The following is a 16,132-nucleotide window of genomic DNA, read 5'->3' on the forward strand; positions in this document are numbered from 1 at the left end:
TTCAACACCGTGAAGCACTTGAAGCCAGTACACCCAAAGAGAGGTAGAGCTAACTCAGTCCACCCACACAGCTGTAGTAAAGTAAAACCATTAACCCCATGCTGCTGGAAGCTGCCAGCACAGAGAGACAGAGCCAGCTCAGAAAGGACAGAGAAAAGAAACAGAAGCCAGCTAAGAAGCTGACCCCCAGAAAAGAGGTAAGTTTGAGAGGGGTTCTGACCCCAATCATAACAAATTATCAGCACTAATTGGAATTAACTAAGATTTATGCGCACAACTCACTAAGTGTATTCTGTAAAGTAGTGTGCGTAAATTCTAACTCACATAGGGGGTGTGGCCATGGGCGTGGCATGGACATTTCTAAAATCTATGTGCATTATAGAATACACCCACTCTGTGCCTAATTTAGGCATCGGGATTTATGTCAAGTTAAACATGACCTAAATGGACGTGACCAAGTTTGATCAAGTGGAGAGGCGCTTGGCGTATTCTGTATACCACGTGGAAATTTAAGCCTATTTTTAAAAATGTAGGTGTACTTTAGAGAATACGCCTAGGCATATATATATATTTTTTTACCATGCAGAATTTTCAGGCATCTCATATAGAATCTTTCTGTGTGTGTACTTTTTAGATGCTTATTCACTCAGCAATTTTATAAAAGCACTTTTCTCATGTAAAACAGGCTTTACACGCAGAAAAACATTTATAAAATTTCCCTCTTATTTATTGTAAAGCTAATAACAACTAAATCTAGGCTGTTTCACAGTATGGTAGGGATAGCACTCAAATATTTAGTGAGAGCAGAATCAGTTAATCAGACATTACTCTATTAATTATTGTGCATACAATTGATTTCCATGCACTATAAAGTTCTATTGTGCATTATCATCTTTTAAATGAAACCAAATATGTGACACAAACAAACAAACAAACAAACAAACAAAAAAACCCAGTTACAAATCAAGAACATTTCCAAAAATTCTGAAATGAACTAAAAATGTTTGGGCCATGCACATCCATATGGTAGCATGGTAAAGCTAAATAACTGTGTAGGAGAGGTTAGTGGGAAGGAAAATTCTCCCACCCTTTCACTGTGAAAAACAATATATAGAGACCATAATGTCTTGTTTTAAGGATACTTGCAGAGTCTCCCATTGGTTCTCCTAATGACATCACCGATTGCTAGAGTGAAGGATTTTCCAAAGTGTGCTATTATAATAAGTGAAGAAAATGTGTACTGGAGGGATTCATGGAGTATAAAACCTTCTCTCAGTTAAAATCTGTCATTGGCTCTTTGCCTCCCTGATGTGGGAAGAGAGCCACTCAGCCTAAAGGCCCTAGCCATCTACGACCAAGCAACTATAGAAGATAGAAACCTGGCTACCCTTGTCAGGACAATCTAGGAGCATTTATAGTGATAGCAGCCACTGAAGTTTTATGCTGTGACTGGGACAGTGGCAATTGGGAATCTGTTGCACACACTCTCAGGACAAAAGAAGTGAAAGAGAAGCTGGACTCAGTTGTGTATATCCAGCAGGGTGACCAGGCCAAGGTATCATCTATACAGGTTCCTGGAAAAGCTCCAGAGATAACAAGAAACTAAAATCTGCTTGAGGCAGCCATGGGCAAAGAATAATTCTGAGAAATCATATTAAGGGTTAATTCTGTTAAAATCTGGGGTTTAAAAGTGGTGTTTGAATTCTAGCTTTTTACCTTGCAAGCAAGATAAAGGAATGCAGGCTGGAATTAATTACTAGAAGTCTAGCGTTTGCCGGGCTGGGTTAGAAAGGTCAGAAAGACCCTTGTGATTGATGGATTGCTAAGCAAACACATATGTATTCTATTATGAGCCGGCATATTGCAGGCAGTTTGTTTAGGATTAGTTTAAAATGCTTAGAAGAAAATACTATTTAGAGAGAGAGGCAATAGATTAGTATTTACAAGTTTTTGATATTTAGAATATGTCTTATAAGGATGCTTATTTTAGAATATGCTGTATTCTGTGTAAATTAATAAGTTTTGTGTCTGTGTAGAATGTCTGTTAAATTCTGTATTACTCTTTGTCTGCTGTTTAAGAGGTCAAGCAAGGACTGCAGTGAAGAGGTCAAACATGTGTTTTGACTTATCTGCAGTTCTGGCTGGTTCAATGTATAAGCTGATAGGTGAACGAGGTCAGGACTAGTCAGCTCTCTTCTCCTTGATTAATTGTAGGTAAATGTAGAAATGGTCCTGAATGCCATTAAGTAAGATTGGCTTTTGACCCCTTTAATGAATGCCAGAGTTCAGCTAGCAGGTAGTATGAAGCTGATTAGGAATATGAGAATAACCAATGTTAGATTGGGCCTCTTGGTCTCTAAGGGAACCCAGTTTAAGCTATAGATGAGAAATCAATCATAATGAACATGCAAGAGTTCTGGAGACCAAATGTCTGGTGTAAGGGGCCCCAGGTCACAGGTCAGTTTAGGATGTCTGGAACCTATGTAACTGATATTTTTAAAGTAATGATTGGTTGAGGCCAGGTAACCAATCTATTCCTTAACCAATTGGAGAGTAAGGGGGGGCAAGGCTAGGAGGGGGATAGAACAGTATTTAAGTAGGAGCAGAAGCAGTTTACGTCAGAAGAAAGGAAGGAGAGCTGAAAGAAAGCTGGAAGACAACAGGAAAGAAAGAGAGCAGAAGGAACAGACAGAAGAGAAGAGAGCTAGAACTGATGTCCTGCTTTGTTTGCTGGCAAATAAAGAAGATTTCTCCCTCATTCTGGTGTGTGCTGTCTGACTCCTGAAGTATCACAAATTCCTATCTCAATTCCTGCAACATGCTTACAGCAGTGCTTCCCAATCTTTTTGTGGCTGTGACCCCATGATTGTGGCCAAATAAAATTGAGTGACCCCCTTCCTCCCCAAAGTACAGATTTGGATGGGCTAGAGTGGGGTTTCAATGACAGCTTCAGTAGTTTGAGAACAAGGCCAGTTGCAGGAAGACTTCTACGGTCTGTGCCCTGAAAATGGCATGGACAAATCACGATCAAGTATGCATATGCAGTTTAGCATTATGCCTAATGCTATGAGTTTATCTTGTTTGAGCAGACTGGATGGACCATATAGGTCTTTATCTGCCACCATCTACTATGTCACTATCCAGCTTATTTTCAAAGGAGAAGGGCGGCCATCTTCCGACACAAATCGGGAGATGGGCGCCCTTCTCCTAAGGGCGGCCAAATCGGTACAATTGAAAGCCGATTTTGACCAGCCTCAACTGCTTTCCATCGCAGGGACGGCCAAAGTTCAAGGGGGCTTGTCAGCAGTGTACCGAAGGTGGGACGGGGGAATGGTTGAGAGATGGCCATCCTCGGCCGATAATGGGAAAAAGAAGGGCGGCCCTGACGAGCATTTGGCCGACTTTACTTGGTCCCTTTTTGTTCACGACCAAGCTTTGAAAAGGTGCCCAAACTGACCAGATGACCACTGGAGGGAATCGGGGATCACCTCCCCTTACTCTCCCAGTGGTCACTAACCCCCTCCCACCCAAAAAATAAACATTACAAATATTTTTTGCCAGCCTCTATGCCAGCCTCAAATGTCATACCCAACTCCATCACAGCACTATGCAGGTCTCTGGAGCTGTTTTTAGTGGGTACTGCAGTGCACTTCAGGCAGGCGGACCCAGGCCCATCCCCCCCCCCCCACCTGTTACATTTGTGGTGGTAAATGGGAGCCCTCCAAAACCCACCCGAAACCCACTGTACCCACATACAGATGCCCCCATTTACCCTTTAAGGGCTATGGTAGTGTTGTACAGTTGTGGATAGTGGGGTTTGGGGGGGGGGGGGGTTAGCTCATTTGCACATGATTTCCTTCCTAAGGAGGGAAAGCTAGTGCAGCACAGCCACGCATTATGTATGGCTGCTCTGCGCATGCCAAAGATGGCTTCATACACGCAGACAAGCTGCGTGTATAAGAGCTGTCTACAACCTTAAAAAAATACAAATCCAGGTGAAAACATCCAATTATCTCTTGTTTGTCCTGTTTGTCTGTCCTAATTAGATTGTAAGCTCTGTCGAGCAGGGAATGTCTCTTCATGTTAAAGTGTACAGCGCTGTGTACGTCTAGTAGAGCTTTAGAAATGATAAGTAGTAGTAGTAAGGGCTCATCAGGGACGTCTTTTTTTTTTTTTGAGTATGGGTGAAGGACATCCAAATGTTAGGCGCCTTTGCTATGCCTCTGTGACGGGCAGTTGAGGACGTCCAAAATGTGGATGTTTCTGTGAGAAGGACATCAATGCCTTTGCTATGCCTCTGTCACCCCCTTTATTTATTTAGATTTTGGATCACAAGTAGCAGCGGTGGGATTTGAACTGGCCACTTCTACATTGCAAGACCAGTGCTCTAACCATTAGGCCACTCCTCCACTCCACTCCCTTGAAATTTGGCCGTCCCTGTGTGTGTGGGGGCAATTCAGGACATCCAAAATGTTTGAAAGAAGGATATCCACGCCTTTGCTATGCCTCCGCTGACACACACACACATGCCTTCCCCCCCCCCCCCCCCCCCCCATGGACCTGCATACTGCTGCGATGGACATGAGTATGATATTTGAGGCTGGCAAAAAAAGTTTTTAAAATTGTTTTTTTCAGGGTGGGAGGGGGTTAGTCACCACTGGGGGAGTCAGGGGAGGTCATCCCCAATTCCCTCCGGTGGTCATCTGGTCAGTTCAGGCACCTTTTTGAGGCTTGGTCGTAAGAAAAAATGGACCAAGTAAAGTCGGCCAAGTGCTTGTCAGGGCGGTCCTTTTTTCCATTATTGCTCGAGGACGCCCATCTGTTAGGCACACCCCAGTCCTGCCTTCGCTACGCCTCTGACACACTCCCAGGAACTTTGGTCGTCCCTGCGAAGGGAAGCAGTTGGGGACGCCCAAAATTGGCTTTCGATTATGCCGATTTGGGTGACCCTGAGAGAAGGACGCCCATCTCCCGATTTGTGTCGAAAGATGGGCGTCCTTCTCTTTCGAAAATAAGCCTGATAGTGTATCTGAATTTGCACCACTTCACTAGCCTTCAGGCTTGCAGTTGTCATATATATTTAGGTACAGTAGGTAGTTTTCTGTCCCTAGAGAGTTCACAATTATTAAAAAAACATAAGAGAGTTGAAGTGGAATTTGAACTTGGTCCTTTGATGTGCCATCTAATGCACTACCACTAGGCTACTCTTCAGACTTGCTTGTTGCTCTCTTAAGAATGCCCGTAGTTCCTGGTATCCCTTGCCAATTTCACTCTCAGGGGAGAGGGAAGAGGACAGCAACCACTGGGGGATTAAGGAAGTGTGATGTCTTAATCCTTCCAGTAGACAGCTGCTCAACCAGAGCACCTTTCTGTAACTTGGACATGCCTGTACCAGGCAGTGGTGTTCCTTGGTTGGCTGCCACCCGGGGCAGATCGCCACTGCACACACCCCCAGGTGCAGTGCAGCCCCCCCTCCAGATGCAACCCCCGCCTTGGGTGCAGCACCCCCACAGCGCATAACCTCCAACCCCTTCCCCCCCCCCACCGGGTGCATTGCTCTTACCTCCTGAGGGTGCTGGGAGCAGCCGCGTGGCTGTTGGCTCCACCAGTTCCGTGCCATGGAACAGGAAGTAACATCAGAGGGAGCAGGGAACCGGCAGAGTCGACAGCCGTGCAGCTGCTCCCTGCACCCCCCTGCAGCATGCCCCCACCCCCACCTAGACACGGATGTCCCTTCCCCCTCTGTAATTGCACTTGGATGTCCATATTTTGGGCTCTCTCTAGTCCCACCCAAAACATGCTCAGGCCACACCTCTTTACTGTATGGACATTCTGCAATGTTGGACATCCATATCCAGCCTTTGTAAAATAGGGATTTTGACATCCATGCAATATGGACATCTAAATGCCAATTTTCACACATCCAAAACAGGAATAGAGCTTTGAAAATAAGCACCTACGTGTCAACCCACCGTTTTAACTGTTAGTATGGCCGTGTACTAACAGTGTGCACTAATGTCCATTTAATGTAGTTCAGTGACATGAGCAGTAAGGATCAATCTTACATGCACTTTTATATGGGTGAAAAGAGGTGGGCTAAGGGGCAGGGTTAGGTCTAGGTAGGAAACAATAAGTTTTGCATTTTCCATTTTATGAGCACCACTTCCCACCGAAAGACTATCCACAGAATAAACTGAAGGGTATCTGTACTGTACTTTTCCATCTTCACAGGGAAAGTGTAGTCATACGTTTCCTTTGAAAACTAGCATAAAACCCTTAGGGCTAAAGTACCCATGAACCTTTCACCTGGTAGGATTTAAAATAGTCTCCATAAAATCACATTTAGAAATAACATGCCTGACACCAGCAATTAAAATTCTAATTCAGAACTCAGAAATTGCCCTTAATGCTGCAAAAGCAGTGAGCCTTTATAAAATGGCGTATAGGAATAACAATGCTTTTAATGAGAAACATCTGCAGCCTGCTATTCAAGGCCCTTGCAACATAATTACATCACCGACAAAGATACTGGAACCATTAATTCAGCTTCAAAACATTAACATTCAGATTACCAGGAAGACATAGGCATTGAATGGTAACAAATGTTGGTGCTTGAAAGGATTATTTTAATTCCTATCTCACACATATTATAATAATATTGAAATACTAAGAAACAATAAGAAATGCATGCTGGGGTAGTTTGAAACAATATGAGAAACTGTTTATCTAAACCTAAATACAGCTATGTTACAGCCATTTATATCTGGATTATAAGGACATTACGTTCCCTAGTTTCATGTGTGAAACTATTATATAACTAGTAAAAAAGGCCCGTTTCTGACACATATGAAACGGGCGCTAGCAAGGTTGTCTTCGGAGTGTGTATGTTTGGGAGAGTGTATGTGAGAGTGAGTGTGTGTGTGAGAGAGAGTGAACATGCGAGTGTGTGTGTGTGTGTAAGAGAGAGAGTGTAGGTGTGAGTGTATGTGTGAGAATGAGAGTGTGTGCAAGTGCGTATGTGAGACACAGTGTGAATGTGAGTGTGTGTGTGTTTGTGGTGTGGGTTCATGAAGCACTTGCAGAAGAGAGAGTGAGTGTGTGTGTGGGGGGGGGGAGGTTTAGGGACGGCTGCCAGATTATTAAGTGAGTGTGTGTGTGGGTGGGGCAGGGGTTTCAGGAAGCGCTGCCAGATGAGTGACAGAGTGTGTGTGTGTGTGGGGGCAGGGGTTTGAGGAAGTGCTGCCAGATTACAGAGTGAATGAGTGTGTGTGTGTGTCTGTTGGGGGGGGGGGTGCGTTGATGAGTTGTGGCCAATTGAGAGTAAGTGTTTTGTTTTTTTTTTGGGTGGTGGGTTCTGGGTCCGCTGCCAGATGAGTGATTGATTGTGTGTGGGGGGTGGGGGCTGGGGTTTCAGGGAGCGGTGCCTGTTGTGATAGTGTGTGTTTTTTTTCTTTCATTTTGGGTGGGGGATTGTCTTGTGTTGAATTTCGAAAGAAGCGGAGGCTGCTTTCTGGGGTTGTTTGTTGTGTTCCGTCTCTGCTTCCTCCACGTGATGCACCCGCCACCGCCGCACGTTGCTCCCCCCTCCCGCCACCATTCCAGCCTACCGTGTGTTAGTTTTGCTGGCGGGGTACCCAAAATCCCGCCAGCAGAAGTCCTTCGTCGTGGGCTCTGCTGAGTGCCGCTTGATGTTCTGCATGTAGGCTGTGCAGGGCGGGGTTATGTACGTCTTACGTCGTGCACGTGCATGACATCAGACGCACATAAGCCCTGCCTGCAGATCACGCCAGATGTGTTCTTGTGGGGCTTCGAGTTTGCCGGCACCGGCGCCAAAGGTACACGTCGGTGGGTGGGTAGGGGTTGGGGTTCCTTCATGTGGATTGTGTTGTGTGGTTTTTTTTTTTTTGCTGGATTTTCGTGGGTGGCCTTGGGGGGGGGGGGGCGCGGGTGTGTTTGTTGCACCTGCAGCATGTGTTGGCTGGGTTTTTTTTTTTTTGCGGTTTGTCGTGTCTGTGTGTGGCTTTGTGGGGGTGTGCGGTGCAGGGGGTGGGTGTTGCACATCCTGGGGGAGGAGTAGGGAAACACGCGGTACTGCTCCCCCTGCTTGCTTGTTTGTTTTTTGTTTTTCCTAGACTTTTTTTTTATTTTTAAACGCTCCCTGAAGGTTCTTTTTGCTAAGGTTCTGAACTCACGTCATGCCGTTTGACGTGAGGGCGGGGCTCCGAGTCATAGTGGGATGGCTTCACCACCATGAACTTACGAACCTGTGCTGTGAGTTCAGAAACCTTTGTCCTCAGAACGTTCAGGGTGCGTTTTATTATAGTAGATGTGGGGGAAATGGTACTGTAATGAAGAAATAAAGAAAACCTTCTATTTATTGAGGCTTGGGAAATTCCTTTTGTGCATTTATAGCTTTACAATAAGGGGCCCTTCTAATAACAGCAGTAACTTTTGCACTTATTGCACAGGTAATGCACAAATAACCATGCAGTAAGTGCAAGGGCTCTGAGGTAAATGCACAGGGAGTGGCCATCATCTTCCTTACCTTTACTGCACAGGGCAAATGGTTACTGTGGAGGCACAGCATTACGTGCAGTGCCTGATTGTGTGGGAGAACCTGCACTACCAGGTACTACATGTAATGCAGTGTTGGCCAATAGCAGAAATAAATACCAGACCATGGCAGTGCTCCCAACCCCCACCCCTCCAACTCAGTACCGCTCTCCCGATCCATTTCCTGTTGGCCTACCCATCCCGAGAAATGCATTAGGTTCCCTTCCCCAAGCCAGAACCCTTACTTTCCATCTTATAGTTGACCCCCTCTTTCAAATTTGGGGCCACCAGGGCCTCAGTAACAGTTTCCCAAACCCCCTCTAGTCCAACTTCATCCCACCATTCAGAAACATTCCCCCCTTCTTACCCTCCCTCCCACCCACCCTCAACTCCATGTGCCCTATCTGGGGGTCCTCAGAGATATCAGGTAATCCATGGTAGCAGCAGTCCCTCTCCACTGCCAGCTGGGTTGGCGCCTCCTTCAAAGAGACCCCCTTGCAATTGTCTTATGGAGGCAGGGTTTTCTTGGCAAGGGGTGGGGATGGACTAAGGGTGTATGGAGGACTATTACCTGGGAGCTGGGGGGGGGGGGGGTGGAAATTTGTAAAGGAGTTTAGGTGTTTGAGTGTGGAGGGCTGGCTATGACTTGGTAGGTCACGGTTCTCATTATGTCAGGCCTTGGAGTCAGGTGGGGCTGATGGGAGAAAAACGTTCAAATCCAGATTTATGCCACTTCTTGGACATTTTTCTCTTGAAAGTGAGCCCACAGGTAATGTACAGTGGTGGAAATAAGTATTTGATCCCTTGCTGATTTTGTAAGTTTGCCCACTGACAAAGACATGAGCAGCCCATAATTGAAGGGTAGGTTATTGGTAACAGTGAGAGATAGCACATCACAAATTAAATCCGGAAAATCACATTGTGGAAAGTATATGAATTTATTTGCATTCTGCAGAGGGAAATAAGTATTTAATCCCTCTGGCAAACAAGACCTAATACTTGGTGGCAAAACCCTTGTTGGCAAGCACAGCGGTCAGACGTCTTCTGTAGTTGATGATGAGGTTTGCACACATGTCAGGAGGAATTTTGGTCCACTCCTCTTTGCAGATCATCTCTAAATCATTAAGAGTTCTGGGCTGTCGCTTGGCAACTCGCAGCTTCAGCTCCCTCCATAAGTTTTCAATGGGATTAAGGTCTGGTGACTGGCTAGGCCACTCCATGACCCTAATGTGCTTCTTCCTGAGCTACTCCTTTGTTGCCTTGGCTGTATGTTTTGGGTCATTGTCGTGCTGGAAGACCCAGCCACGACCCATTTTTAAGGCCCTGGCGGAGGGAAGGAGGTTGTCACTCAGAATTGTACGGTACATGGCCCCATCCATTCTCCCATTGATGCGGTGAAGTAGTCCTGTGCCCTTAGCAGAGAAACACCCCCAAAACATAACATTTCCGCCTCCATGCTTGACAGTGGGGACGGTGTTCTTTGGGTCATAGGCAGCATTTCTCTTCCTCCAAACACGGCGAGTTGAGTTCATGCCAAAGAGCTCAATTTTTGTCTCATCTGACCACAGCACCTTCTCCCAATCACTCTCGGCATCATCCAGGTGTTCACTGGCAAACTTCAGACGGGCCGTCACATGTGCCTTCCGGAGCAGGGGGACCTTGCGGGCACTGCAGGATTGCAATCCGTTATGTCGTAATGTGTTACCAATGGTTTTCGTGGTGACAGTGGTCCCAGCTGCCTTGAGATCATTGACAAGTTCCCCCCTTGTAGTTGTAGGCTGATTTCTAACCTTCCTCATGATCAAGGATACCCCACGAGGTGAGATTTTGCGTGGAGCCCCAGATCTTTGTCGATTGACAGTCATTTTGTACTTCTTCCATTTTCTTACTATGGCACCAACAGTTGTCTCCTTCTCGCCCAGCGTCTTACTGATGGTTTTGTAGCCCATTCCAGCCTTGTGCAGGTGTATGATCTTGTCCCTGACATCCTTAGACAGCTCCTTGCTCTTGGCCATTTTGTAGAGGTTAGAATCTGACTGATTCACTGAGTCTGTGGACAGGTGTCTTTCATACAGGTGACCATTGCCGACAGCTGTCTGTCATGCAGGTAACGAGTTGATTTGGAGAATCTACCTGGTCTGTAGGGGCCAGATCTCTTACTGGTTGGTGGGGGATCAAATACTTATTTCCCTCTGCAGAATGCAAATAAATTCATATACTTTCCACAATGTGATTTTCCGGATTTAATTTGTGATGTGCTATCTCTCACTGTTACCAATAACCTACCCTTCAATTATGGGCTGCTCATGTCTTTGTCAGTGGGCAAACTTACAAAATCAGCAAGGGATCAAATACTTATTTCCACCACTGTATCTCTATCAACTGCTAAAGCTTCAAATATAGAAAAATACAGACACTTTTTACTGTACTGCTTTGTAACCAAACTGGGAAAGAGACAACTTACATTCATGAGGACAGAATCCATATTTTCCATCAGCATCAAAGTTATATGTTGTTGAGCACCAGAGAAAGCCATCACTGCGTCCTGAGTCCGTGCAACTATTGTATTCTTTATCATTGAAGAAAAATGGAAATTTGCAGAATTCACCATCTGCATTTCCATATTTTACTTTAACAACTGTGGAAAAAAAAAGCAAATAGTACATCGTTTTAGCATCAGGTTTATAGCTTAACATTTTTGATTTAGAAATCATTTTATTGAAAAAATGTTGGTTGAGGTTTTAAAAGGAAAATTAATTTCTTGACAGTTTCTTTTCCTTTTCTTTTGTATTCTTAAGTTTATATGTCACTTCATTCCCACACAGGTTATCTGATGCTAGGGCCCACTATAGGAGTCAGCACTCAAGAATAAGACCTAGGTGTGCAGCGGTGGCCAAAAAAGCAAACAGAATGCTACAAATTATTTATTTATTTATTTTATTTGCTACATTTGTATCCCACATTTTCCCACCTATTTGCAGGCTCAATGTGGCTTACATAGTGCCGGAGAAGCGATTGCAGACTCCGGTGTAAACAAATACAGAATGATGTAGAGATAAGATAAGGTTAATGTGGTATAGTCACATGAGATAGGATAAGGATCATGTGGCATGGCCACATAGGGGCGTCGTACTCGGGAGAATTATGTTGTGTTCCATGATGTATTTTGTTATTATTATTAGAAAAGGGATGCAAACTATGACCAAAAAATTTATAATGCCTCTGTATCGCTCCATGGTGCAACCTCACCTTGAGTACTGTGTTCAATTCTGGTTGCCGTATCTCAAAAAAGATATAGCGGAATTAGAAAAGATTCAAAAAAGATAGGCAAAAATGATATGAGGAAAGGCTAAAGAGATTAGGGCTCTTCAGCTTGGAAAAGAGATGGCTGAGTGGAGATATGATTGAGGTCTACAAAATCCTGAGTGGTATGAAGCAGGTGGAGGTGAATCGATTTTTCGCTCATTCAAAAAGTACAAAGACCAGGGGGACTCTCAATGAAATTGCATGGAAATACTTTTAAAACAAATAGGAAGAAATATTTTTTCACTCAAAGAATAGCTAAGCTCTGGAACTCATTTTAGGAGGATGTGGTAATGGTGGTTAGCATATCTGGGTTTAAAAAAGTTTTGGACAAGTTCCTGGAGGAAAAGTCCATTCTTGTTAAGAATAGCCATACTGGGTCAGACCTATGATCTGTCTAGCCCAATATCCTGTTTCCAACAGTGGCCAATCCTGGTCACAAGTACCTGAGAGAAACCAAAATGGTAGCAATCTTCCATGCTACCAATCCCAGGGCAAGCAGTAGCTTCTCCATGTCTGTCTCAATTGCAGACTATTGAGTTTTCCTCCAGGAACTTGTCCAAACCTTTTTTAAACCCAGATACACTAACCACTGTCACTACCACTTTGGGTCCAATATTTAAAAAAAGGTTTAACCAGGCAGGAGAGGCTCCTGCCTGGTTAAACTCCGCTGATGAGATGTCCATCCACCAATATTCACTGGGACGTAAGCAGGAAGTGCTGTTGAATATTGATTCTGACTGCCACACCACTGTTCAGTTGGTTCTGGGGTAGTCTGGGATGAAGCTTGGGCAAAGCAGGCACTTAGGGGCCCTTTTACTAAGCTGTGGTAAGCATTAATGTGGTGGACATAAAAATGCTGTCACTGGCTGAATATTGGCCATAGCATTATTATTTTATAGAAAGTGCAATGCTAAAAAAACCAAGTCCATACTGTACCTTGACCCTCTCCTAGGGTCCAGTGTTCATCATCATCAAAATGAGAGTCCCCTCCAATTCCTTGTCCTGGTGCAAAGGCATGTGCCAAGAGCCCGTCTTTTCCATCAAATGGATAACCATCACCATGTTCTGCAACCAAGCCAAAACAGGAAAAGAATATAAAAGCTGACGTTCAGTGTGAATGAAAATAATATACAAACTTACAACAGAGGAAAGACTGAATATGTTTAATTACATAAATTGCTTAAGTGTTGGTTTTCTCATGCAGTGTGTTGCCATATGCATGAACTTTATTGAGTTTCTAGGATGTGCATATTATAGCCAAAAGAAGAAAGTTAAATGTTCTCATATTACTATGGCAGATCCCCCCCCCCCCCCCCCATCTGGATACCATTACCAGTTATTCAGCTTGCTCACACTCTTTATGTTTTGAAGTTGCTGAATGACACAGTAATTTTATAAACTTTTTTTCACACATAAAGGGCTAGATTCTTTATATCACACCTAAAAAAATCAGCACCGAAAACCCCCCACCTAGGCATACTCTATAAAGTACGCCTAAATTTCCATGCAGTTTATAGAATACGCTGAGCATCCATGTGCATGACTAAATTTAGTCACGGGCAGTTACATCAAGTAAAACTTGGTGTAAATGCCAACGCCTAAATTAGGCACAGATTGGGTGCATTCTGTAACAATACACATGGATTTTAGAAACGTACACAACCCGCCCATTCCATACCCATGGCCACACCCCCTTTTCAACTATGTGACTTAGAATTTACGCACATCACGTTACAGATTAGGCTTAGACAGTTGTGCACATAAATTCTAATTAATGCCAATTAGTATCAATAATTGTTTGTTAATTGGCAATTATTGGTGCTGATTGGCTTGTTAACTAATTAAGTTGTGCACACAAATCCAGAATACAACCAGATTTGCATATATAGTCACGCTATATGGAATTCGGGGGGAAATGCTGTTTTATGAGTGTAAAAGGCCTCTTATAAAACTCAGTTGCAGCTAAAAGTACGCATGATGCAAATTTGTATGCACTTGTTGAGCAGGCATTTTCAGGGGCAGTTTGGGTGGAGCATGGGTGGTCATAGTTTAGAAGCATATTTGATAACATATACAGTATGACATTGATTATCCAAACACTGATTATCCGGATGTGGGCCAGAGTGGGAACAGGCCCACTCAGTAGCAGCACACCATCCCCCTGCCTCCATTTCGCACAGATAGTTGAAAAATTAAAATTGCTCACCAGAAGGTTACAGTACCACCTGGAGGTGGATAGAAAGAAGGTCCTGCGAAGCTCCACTCTGCCACAAGTGCCTATGTGCCATGCACATCAATATAAGGCATGCGCTACCCAGCGGATCTTCACCTTCTTTCTATCCAGTTCCAGACAGTGCAGTATCCTTCTGGTGAGCAATTTTAATTTTTCATAGCTATGGGCAGTTCATCCGTTCTGTAGAAAGGCCAAGTGGAATTAAGGCCAAGAAAAACCTACAGAGTCTCCATGTCATGAGGAAAACAGCTGCAAGTGCAAAGAGATAATGGTTTGTCCAATCATCCGTATTTATGATTATCTGAACCACCCCCTGCTGAGGAGAGTCCAGATGATCGGCGTCATATTGTACATGTATGTATATGTTTAATGTGCTAACATTTACAGCCGCTCTTGAGCAGGCATAAGCATCAGCACCCACAATCTAGGTCCGCATTCTGCAGAAGTTCTAGTATTTTACAAAAGACACATGGGTAGATATGTGTCTGTATAAAAGAGACTGCAAAAAGGTACCAAGTTATAAAATTACCTTCATAGAGCCGGGTTCCTGTTTTCATAAAAATGGTTTCACAAAACGGTATTTCAACCTTTTGAAAACAGGGTCTCATGTAGTTGACTATTATCATAGGCATCAGAATGGGGGGAAGCCACAGGTGCTGTGGTACCCTCAAAATTTCTTTCCCAGAAGGTGTTCATTTCCTTTCCCCATGGTGTCTGGCATTTCTCTCTCCCCCTCCCCTGGTGGTGTCCAACATTTCTATTTTTCCCTTCCCTCTCCCTCTCCTTCTCCATGGACACCTGGATCTTTCTGCATCCTTCTTCCCCTGGTCTCTACCTGAACAGCTGTTGAGCTCATTACCTTCCTCCACTGGAACGGTGATGCTACAGAAGCATCACAGCCAGCTGGCATGGGATCCCAAACATCTGAGCAGGCTCAAAGCCTACCAGCTTCCACCCCCTCTGAAAGGGGGGTACAGGGATTGGGGACAGTGCTTGGGTTCCCCCCCCCCCCCCCAACAAAAAAGGCATTTCACTGCTTCTCACTATTATTTCTGTAATAAGCTTCATCTCTGTATTCAAATCTAAGCTAAAAGCCCACTCCTAACTCCTATTCACCTGTTCAGTACCCATGTCTGCTTTAATCATTCCCACAATAAGTAATTCCCTAATCCCTTATTTGAATATATATAAGCTCAGTTGAACAGGGACTGTCTCTTATGTGTTTAGTGTACAGCACTGCCTATGTCTAGTAGTGCTACAGAAATGATAAGTAGTAGTAGCAGTAGTAGTGTAGTTCTTTGGTTTATAGAATTATGAGTTTTCTGTTACTATGAATTATACAATAAGAACAAATCAAATCTATATAACAATATTAAGAGAGTGGTTCAGACGTCTAACCCTGTAAAATCCTCAAATTGCCTGCAGTAGCATGTTGTGGTTTAGAACTTTCCTAGACAAGATCTTTGCTCTTTGAGATCTAGAATTATGGCTGGGTCACAACTTGTTCGTGAATAAGGTGTAAATGATCTTAAATATAATGGATGGAAGATGAGCTTTCTCCATGAACGTCAAGTTAGAAGAATTCCAGTTTCTGTATGTAGAATAGCACCTTGTAAGGACTTAAAGGGCAATTCTATATGTTGACACCTAACAATAGGCACCAACCATGCATATAAGTTATAGAATACTAGCACTTACATATGTGATTGGTACCACTAATTGGCATTTATGCACATAAGTGCTATTCTATAACATATGTGCCAAAATTGCTTAGACCTTAAGTTCAAAGGGGGTGTACATGTGGGCGGAGCATGGACGGGTCATGGGGGTGGGTCTCTAAGTATACCTTATAGAATACTACAGGTTATGCGCATTTCATGGGAAACTGTGGGTGGCCAATGCCGACTTACACTAGTACTCTATAACAGCATCTTGGTGCCAAGATGCCATTAAAGAATTGGTGCTAAGCACATGGCAGTTGGGGCGCCTAAATCTTGGCACCAATTTATAGAATTGTCATTATAGACTTTTTCTTCAGCT

General features: G+C 44.1%; 1 protein-coding gene across 1 annotated transcript in view; it reads right to left on the reverse strand.

Annotated features, from left to right (window-relative positions):
* The window catches only part of MMP2 (matrix metallopeptidase 2), an 85,903-nt gene that overhangs the window by 53,781 nt on the left and 15,990 nt on the right, over positions 1-16,132 (reverse strand). The window contains exons 4-5 of the mRNA XM_030204313.1: positions 12,796-12,924; positions 11,018-11,191 (exon numbers count right to left, since the gene is read on the reverse strand). Of these exons, the coding sequence (XP_030060173.1) occupies positions 11,018-11,191; positions 12,796-12,924 (303 nt within the window). The remainder of the gene's footprint in view (positions 1-11,017; positions 11,192-12,795; positions 12,925-16,132) is intronic.

This window comes from Microcaecilia unicolor, chromosome 5 (genome assembly GCF_901765095.1).
Source record: "Microcaecilia unicolor chromosome 5, aMicUni1.1, whole genome shotgun sequence".
NCBI lineage: Eukaryota > Metazoa > Chordata > Amphibia > Gymnophiona > Siphonopidae > Microcaecilia > Microcaecilia unicolor.